Source organism: Arachis duranensis, chromosome 6 (genome assembly GCF_000817695.3).
Source record: "Arachis duranensis cultivar V14167 chromosome 6, aradu.V14167.gnm2.J7QH, whole genome shotgun sequence".
Classification (NCBI taxonomy): Eukaryota; Viridiplantae; Streptophyta; class Magnoliopsida; order Fabales; family Fabaceae; genus Arachis; species Arachis duranensis.
Window position 1 is genome coordinate 12,347,372 of NC_029777.3, and position 8,858 is coordinate 12,356,229.

At 36.0% G+C, this 8,858-nt stretch overlaps 2 protein-coding genes across 3 annotated transcripts; both read left to right on the forward strand.

The window, feature by feature from the left end:
- Positions 1 to 364: 364 nt before the first annotated feature.
- LOC107492884 (peroxidase 15) lies at positions 365 to 1,774 on the forward strand. The gene is made up of 4 exons (XM_016113943.3): positions 365 to 599; positions 681 to 875; positions 953 to 1,118; positions 1,209 to 1,774. Exons 1-4 carry the CDS (start codon positions 399 to 401, stop codon positions 1,622 to 1,624), a joined length of 978 nt encoding a protein of 325 aa, XP_015969429.1. The 5' UTR covers positions 365 to 398; the 3' UTR covers positions 1,625 to 1,774.
- Positions 1,775 to 2,431: 657 nt separating this feature from the next.
- Positions 2,432 to 5,655, forward strand: LOC107492883 (uncharacterized). 2 transcript variants are annotated; one of them, XR_001592869.3, is made up of 2 exons: positions 2,432 to 4,629; positions 5,303 to 5,655. XR_001592869.3 is itself a non-coding variant. In XM_016113942.3 (2 exons), exon 2 carries the CDS (start codon positions 3,227 to 3,229, stop codon positions 4,556 to 4,558), a length of 1,332 nt encoding a protein of 443 aa, XP_015969428.1. In that variant the 5' UTR covers positions 2,432 to 2,696; positions 3,216 to 3,226; the 3' UTR covers positions 4,559 to 4,718. The 2 variants fall into 2 exon arrangements, 1 of the variants encoding a protein (XP_015969428.1); XM_016113942.3 differs by lacking the exon at positions 5,303 to 5,655 and having other exon boundaries at positions 2,432 to 2,696; positions 3,216 to 4,718.
- The last annotated feature ends 3,203 nt before the right edge of the window (positions 5,656 to 8,858 follow it).

Here is an 8,858-nt window from a genome sequence, read left to right on the forward strand (position 1 = left end):
TCTATATATAAAAGGATCGGATAGGGGACCTAATATAAGATAAAGTTGCATTGCTAAATTCTTTTGAAGAGCAGGTATAGTTGACACTTGACAAGGTAGTTAAGTGGCAATCATTATGGTTTGAATTTTGCTTTCCATGTCCCGTTTTGTACCTAATGAGTACAACAATTTCAATATACTATGTATCTATATTGCTAGCTAGCGTGCACTTCTAAGTAAGAACCAGTTAAAACTTTAGCTTTAAGCAAATAAATTGTACATAACACACACAGTAATTAATTAATTAAGTGCATGTAAATTAAAGCTTCTTTTCTCTTAGTATATATATCATACCAATGAATGACAAATACAAAATGTGGAACGAATGAAAGAAGATAGAAAAAGAAGAAACCAGAGCCATGTTTTGTTCCATAATTTTGTCAGTGCTAATAACAACACTTGTTCATGAATCAAATGCTCAATTGAGTTCAAGCTTCTACAGCAGCACATGCCCCAACGTGTCTTCCATTGTGAGAAGTGTGGTTCAGCAAGCTTTGCAATCTGATCCTCGCATTGGCGCAAGCCTAACTCGCCTTCATTTCCATGATTGCTTTGTTAATGTAACATATCATACATATAATATATATAAGCTTATATTATAATATATAAATTAAAGTTATTAATGTTATTTGTGTTATTAGGGGTGTGATGCATCAGTTTTGTTGGACCAAGGTGGCAACATAACACTGAGCGAGAAGGGTGCAGTTCCAAACAATAATTCAGCTCGTGGGTTTGATGTAGTTGATAAAATCAAGAGTGCTGTTGAAAATTCATGCCCTGGTGTTGTGTCTTGTGCTGACATTCTTGCTCTTGCGGCTGAAGCTTCTGTCTCTCTGGTAATTATTTAGGTTAAATAATTTAATACATGTAATAATAATTAGTTGTTTAATAAAGAGTTGAATTGAATTTGCAGGGAGGAGGTCCTTCATGGAACGTTGTTCTTGGGAGAAGGGATGGTGTAATTGCAAACCAATCAGGAGCGAATAATTCGATTCCAACTCCATTTGAAAGCTTAGCGAACATCACAGCAAAATTTGCTGCTGTTGGACTCAATATAACTGATCTCGTTGCATTATCCAGTATGAACTCTTATTAATAATTAACTATAGTTGAGAATTATTAAATAATTTGATAAATTTGACTAAATTATCAACTGCACCTTCATACAGGTGCACACACATTCGGGCGAGCACAATGTAGATTTTTCAACCAGAGACTGTTCAACTGGAGCGGCACAGGGAGCCCTGATCCCACTCTGAGCCCGTCGTATGTGGCGAGCCTTCAGCAGAGGTGTCCGCAGAATGGAAGCAGTGGGACCACACTCAACAACCTGGACCCTTCATCTCCGGACACCTTCGACAACAACTACTTCTCGAACCTCATCAACAACCGTGGCCTCCTCCAGACGGATCAGGAGCTCTTCTCCTCCAACAACACCGTCACCATCTCCCTTGTAAACAGCTTCGCCGGCAACCAAACCGCCTTCTTCGAAGCCTTTGTTCAGTCCATGATCAACATGGCCAACATTAGCCCTTTGACTGCACCCCAGGGTCAAATCAGGTCCAATTGTAGGAAACTCAATTAGCAAACTACTCGTATATGTATGTAATGAGATGCTGTCGTTTTTCGTTATCTTGGATTTGTTTGGACATGCATGTAAGGAAGAAAACAAGGCTCACAAATTTGTGTAATCAATTATAATAATACTATTAACTTTGATTATTATTATTTAGCACTCATAATTTGTTATAACATATTTTCTCGTTCTTTCTGTCCATGTAAATGTGCCTATATAAGAGCACTTCATACAGTTCATACGCAAACCAAACAAAACCTAAAGTAATACAATTGGACCATGAATATATGCAAAATTTTTGACCGTCCAATGTCTAGTAGAGTTTCGTGAAATGCTCTGCAAGTTAATTAAGCACATTTTATAATGTACTTTTAAGGTAATTGCTGTATAATCTTTCGTTTTAAACTTTTCAACAAATATTTTTTTAATTTTTTAATCTTTATTTATTCCTTTTTTAATTTCTCTAAAGGTGACGAAGAAATTGAGTACTCTATCAACCCAAATTAATTATTTATTGATTTGCTGTTAATTTCTTAATAAATTCATTATTTATATCTCTTATTATTAAAATTAACAGGGTATAAATTTTCTGTGGGTCAGAAGCAATGGTTTATTTAATTTGTTAATCCGAGGAACACAACATTATGCATGTATCATGGTTGACAATTGTTTAGCTTCGTGGGTTGTCTTGGCATGAGATAAGATGAGATTAAGGGCCGTGATTACATTAAGAGAGAAGGGGAGGTACTTAAAATTGTTTCCCCTTAATCCCTCGCTTTATCTCTCTCTCTCTCTCTCTCTCTCTCTCTCTCGCTTCCTCTCTCTCTTTCTCTTTCTTTTCCTTCTTTCTTTCTCTGCGTTTCATCGTCAAAACCCTCTCTCTCTCTCTGATTCTCTTCTCGTCTTGCTTTGTTCTTATTCTTCTTCTTCTCATTCAGATCGTACCTACACCGAAGACAATGGTCGAACCCACTCGCACCTAAGTCCAGCTCAGACCGCACTTTGCTACCTTCACGCGCCGCCCTCCCACGCGCCACTCCACCCACCCTCCCAAGCAACCTTAACCAACTTCAGCACCGAGGTGTTTCTTTCTCCCATCGTCTTATTCTCTCTATCTATATTTCTGTCTTTAACCATTGTAAATCCTTCGCTTTCCTTTGGTTTTTTATTCCGAGTTTTCCCCCTTTTATTTTGTGAGCCCTGTATAATATTGAAACCCTTATTGTTGTTGCTTCAACTTAGCTACCTTTCCCTTCCCTTCCCTTTCTCATGAATCGCTTCAATTTAAGTTCAATTTGGGTAATTCGCCATGATTTCTTCTTCCACTTGCGGTCAACCTAGTTCGTTGGATCTGGCCTCGTCCATATTTGCGATAAAGTTAGGGTTTTCTCCCCCAATTTTGTCCCAAATATTGACGGATTTTCGTTTCTGAATGTCCAATTTTGTCACCAGAAGTGTGTCTTGTTGAAATTACCTCCCTTTAAACCTGGGTTTCTTTGATTAAAACCCTTCAAAGGGGAGAAAACCCCTTTTTACTGGTTTCTCGTTTGCCCGTAGCCTTAGTTGTTTGGAATTTGTAATAAAGTAAGCTTCTTTCTAGCTTGCACTGTGATGGCGGAAGAGACTTCGGATGCTATGAACCTTGATTTGAATCTGGGTCCAGGCCCTGACCCAACCATATCAACTGATGGTCTGAACTTGGATGATTGGATTGAGGAGCCTCTTCAGAGAATCAGTGAAGCTGTGAGGCTCAGGGGGAGGCAACGGTGGAGGTGGCGGCATATCCCTATACCTCCTCCCGAAGTTCCGCTTCACCTTCCCCCGGAAGCCCCTAGGCAATTTCATATACCCCCTGAAGCAAGGAACATCTCAATGGAATTGAACCAGTTTTTGGTTAATTCTGGTCAAGGGGGTGCATTGCAGGCTGGTGAAGGCAGTGTGGCAGCTGAGGAAAGGACGGAGGTGGCACCAAAAGCTTGTGAGAACAACAATGGTGTTATGGATGATGCGGCTTTGGAGAAGAAGGATGATGATGAGAAAAGTGGTGGCACTGATGGGGACTTCTTTGATTGTAATATCTGTTTAGACCTGGCCAGGGATCCTGTTGTGACTTGCTGTGGTCATTTGTTCTGTTGGCCGTGCCTGTATCGATGGCTGCATCTGCACTCGGATGCCAAGGAGTGTCCGGTTTGTAAAGGAGAGGTGACTTTCAAGAATGTTACACCAATATATGGTCGTGGAAATAGTGTCCGCACTGCTGAGGACGATCCCACCCTGAAAGTCCCTCTGAGGCCCCCAGCCAGGCGTGTCGAGAGTCTGAGACAAACCATTCAGAGAACTGCATTTGCACTCCCTGTGGAAGAGATGATTCGTCGTCTTGGAAGCAGGATTGATCTCACTAGGGATTTACTTCACCCGCATGAACCAGACAATGCCCGTGAAACAGCAGAAAGAACTAGTTCATTGCTAAGTAGGTTTTTGACATCTCGAGGTATAAGGAGAGAGCAAAACATTGGGGCTCCTGCAGATGACGTAGTGGGTTTGTCGCATAATAATGTTAATGTTAATGTTAATGTTAATAATCATGAGGCTGGGGATAATCGCAGGGCCCAATCCCTTCTACTTAGAAGAACACAGTCACATAGGGCAACACTTTCTACCCTTTCATCAGCACTGAATTCTGCTGAAAGGCTAGTTGAGGCATATTTCCGTAGCCATCCATTAGGTAGAAACCAAGAGCAGCCTCCTCCAGTTGATGATAGAGATTCCTTTTCAAGCATCGGTGCTGTCATCAATTCAGAGAGTCAGGTGGACACTGCTGTAGAAATTGATTCCATGGTATCCTTGTCAACATCCTCTTCTAGGAGGAGAAATGATGCTTCAAGAGTGTCTGATGTGGATAGTGGAGACTCTCGCGCTCCAAGGCGCAGACGTTTGAACTGATAGAAGTTTTAGAGCAAGTTATTACTTTTTTTATCATGTAACACATATGATAATAATTTTCCAACACCTATGTAAGTGCTCCTTGCTTTGGTATGGCCATACATTTATGAAGTATTCACCTTTTACAAGTCGTGTGGCAGATGTAGAAATGATTTTCAAAGCTTTGGCCCTGTCACTTGCTATGTTTGAATGTCCTTAATCAATCTAGCCATAGTAGATTCTTGTCACTTAGAAATTAAATTTTGCCATAGAATAATCATGCTCCCGTAGCCTTTGTAAGTTATAACCCATGGGAGCTTATGTTTTTTTTTTTTTTTGTCTAAGTGTACTTGATCAGATAAAAGATTTTTCTTAGTTATACGACATTGATTTCCAAGTATCAGGCTTTGCTGCTATGTTTATTCAGAATCTACGTTTAGCTTCACCAGTGATGAATTTTGTGTGGGTAAATCATAGATATAATGCTTACTTTTATTCAAAGTGGATTTAGAAGTTCAAACCTTGTTTCGAGGTGTCTAAGCGCCATGCTATATTCTTATTGCTCTTGACATTCTTTTTCTTTGTGGCACTAAAAATTCAACTTACTTGCATTTAACTTTGAAAAACTTTGATTCCCTTTATTTTCAGAGTACTGTCTATCTAAAAATCTTAGTAGTGTAGCTTTTCTTGTACAGTGTGTTAGTCGAGTTGTTCACTGTTTTTGTATGCCATGTGGGTTTATTTACTTGTGTTCATCTTATACAGAACTATCTCATGGGGAATGGTCAACGGCAATTTAAAGCTTCTGTCCTTGTTGCCTTGTCAATAATGCAGGTTGTGCTAAAAGCAAAGTTGTTGTAGACAATTAATTTATACAGTGAAAAATTGTGGATATACTAGACCAGGCTAGTAGCTATTATTGTATGGTAGAATGTTAACGCTTTGTTTCATAATTATTATCCCTTGAAACCCATGGTAGATTTTCTTGTCTCGAATTACATTTGTTAGATGGGGTTGTAGCCATGGTTTTGTTTAGTCTCAGTGAGGGTTCTCTGATTTTATGTATGAAGCGCAGTATGCATATTCCTTCTAATAAGATATTCCTAGGTTCATATGAATTCCAGTTTAATGGTTCTGATTAGTGAGGACAAGGTACAACTCAGTAGTCACGAGTTTAATCGAAGTTTGTCACCATATGATCTGGAGTGTTTGACTTTTTGTTTTTTTAAGTAATTGTTGAAACAAAGTGGTTTCAAATGTCTATTATTTAGATAGACACCACCGATTGCAGCCACAATCTATCGGTATGTTAAGACAGGCCTTATCTCCACACTATATTTTATGTCCAGAAACCTTTTCTTTTCTTTTTTTCCTTTTTTCCCTTCTTTACTTTTAGTTGGATAAATTTGTCCTTTTAGTCGTCATATATATATAGTAAGTATCATTTTTTCAATGCCAAAAAATCATAGTTCAAATAATATAGTTTCTCTATTTTCATCTAGAAGTATTGAGTTCGAGTCTCACTCCTAATTTTGAAAAAAAAATCACTTTCTCAATATTATCAAGGAGTAGAACTCATAAGGAAATGGGAATTGGATCTAGTTGACATCCTAAACCCCGTGAACCACAGTCCAGAGTCCGTCCCCCTATATGGGCCTGGGCCTGTGGCCGGTAACACCCATATAGTCTTGGATATCCATATGTGGGTAGGATTGGATCAATTGCATGGAAGCCCATTTTCACTTACTTTGCCCATATATGTGTGTTTGATGATTCCTGAACTTTTTCAAGCATAGGCCCACAATTTGGCTAACATAATTACCAAGGCCTACAAAAATTTAAAAGCCCGGGTTTTGTAGGAAAAACAAAATGACTGTATAAAATGCTAGTGAATGAAATTATGCAGTGATTAATATAAATTGCATCCCTAGATTAACTTAATGATGATAACGAGTCTCTAGGGTCCAACATTTTATTTTAAACTTTTCAACTACTATATAATTAGGATAAAGTATATAATTTTTTTCTAAATCTTTGCAATTTTTTAAAAATAACTTTAATTTTGTTCAATTTTGTTAAATTTCATTCAATTTTGTTCTTAACGTTTTCATTTTATTCAATTTTATCTCAAACATTTTATACAGAATTAACGTCTAGGAGTAATTTTGACACAAATAAAAAATGTTAAGAACAAAATTGAATGCAACTAAATATTAAAAATATTTTTAAAAAAATTACAATCGTTAAAGAAAAAAAATATACATTATCCATAAACTTATTTATTAATTGAAACAAAACTCAATGAAGTATGTGATGTGACAAAAGAGAGAGTTACATACTTTTAGAGTATTACACAAGAACATTCACTAATTACTCATTGTATTTATCATGTATTTACATAATGTATGGTTGTGGGAATGTTGATTTTGTGGGACTTAGTTGAATTGGGAAAGAGAGGCAAGTGGCAATGGGTCCTTTACTCTACTCATGAGAAGAAACCTTAGAGTTGAGGGTAGGGTACATGTATCTATTTACATTAATTACAACACTCTAGCTTCCCATTTTTAACTGTGTAAACCTCATCATCTAGACCAGTCAAAAAGATTTGTAAATTAAAAAAATATGGAGCCCACTCTATGAGGCATACATTGCTATTGCTTTTCCTGTTACTATACAAATTTGCTTCTCTCATTTAATTAAATCACTATTTTCTTCTGATTGTTATAATTTGACTGTGACAATTCCCACATAACACTTCCAAAAAAATGTAGAACACCTAGGTCTCGCTTTGTTTGACCCACTAGCCCAATATTTGCATTATGCTATGCAGGACCATTCAAGTCATCATCATCTTTTCAAATTAATTACAATAATATAGTTCTTATTTAATGATAATCTCATAATTCACACGTCACATCCTTAATGGTTAAGGACTTTAATTTAGGTTATATCAATAGGAATTTAAACTTGCATGGATTTATTTATAAGGTGAAAATATATATATTGTGATGCAAAGAAGTATGGAAGTGTGAGTGAAGAAGAAGGGAAGAGTGGAAACAAAATGATTGAACACACGGGTGAGTGTGTCCGAAGACATCTCATTTGGTTTTCTAATTGTCTCTGGTCAACAACTCATCCCTCATCACTCTCATCATTAACATCATCCTTCTTTTTATGCCTTCTTCTATCATCAAATAAAGTCAATTTATTCCCCCCCTCTCCCATCATTTATTTCTTGGATACACTTTCACATTATTGTCTATCATTATTATCTTATAATAATCATCATTGCTATTATTATAATTATACAATAATCATCATCATGCCCCAACTTAATTCCCCATATTGATAACGACTATATATACTATATTATTTTATTTTATTTCATTTTACATATATATGAATTCCGTTAATCGTTACCCTTTTAAAAAGTTTATATATATTCACTTTTTAAAAATATAATGATTTAAAAAAAAAAAACTCCTTAGTCATCATTGTTGGATCAAAACCTATTATAAGTAGATAGACCGAAAGCTATAATTATTAGTAACTAAGGAGTGGTTTTGTTTTTTAGTTAATATTCAGAACTATATCTATAACATAAGGAACTATCAATGATCTCCAACGTAACATTAGAATTCTAAGATTAACACTAATCAAGTCCCTTAAATTGATGAATTGATGGTGAGTAAAATTGAGAAATTATGAATAAACTGATGAAATAAAGATCATAAATGTGGATTGGTAGAAGAGAATTAGGAATAAATATCAATATGTTATTGAGTATCAAAATTGTGAAACAAGCTAAAAGAGAGAAAATCAAACTTTGATATTCATTTCACTTATTAATTACTTGTTATAATTAATCCTATATTTATACTAGTTCTCTAGTAAAACTTAATTTGATCTACTAATTTTACTACACCAAGATTTTTCACTTATTACTCATTAATTATATCTAGTTATCTAGGCACACATACACAGAGAGTTATTAGGTTTCAAAACAGTAGTGACACCCTTGGTAAGTTTGAAGAGTTGATAGATTGAAACTTGAATAACATAACCTACTACATATACTATATGCAATTTAAAGGGTGGCACCACATTATTGAAAGATGCTAAATTTTTGGAATAGTACTGGCCACACCAATAATATTTGTTTGGGAAATTTCAACAAAGGGACACAAGAACAATCGATTAATATCAACCACCCCTTTGTCCTTATACTCAACGATGCAATCATTATTAGCTATCAACTACAGTTAATTTCCTTTAGGAGATTCCAATGTACTGTTCGCAAAACTTATGAAGATATTATGCA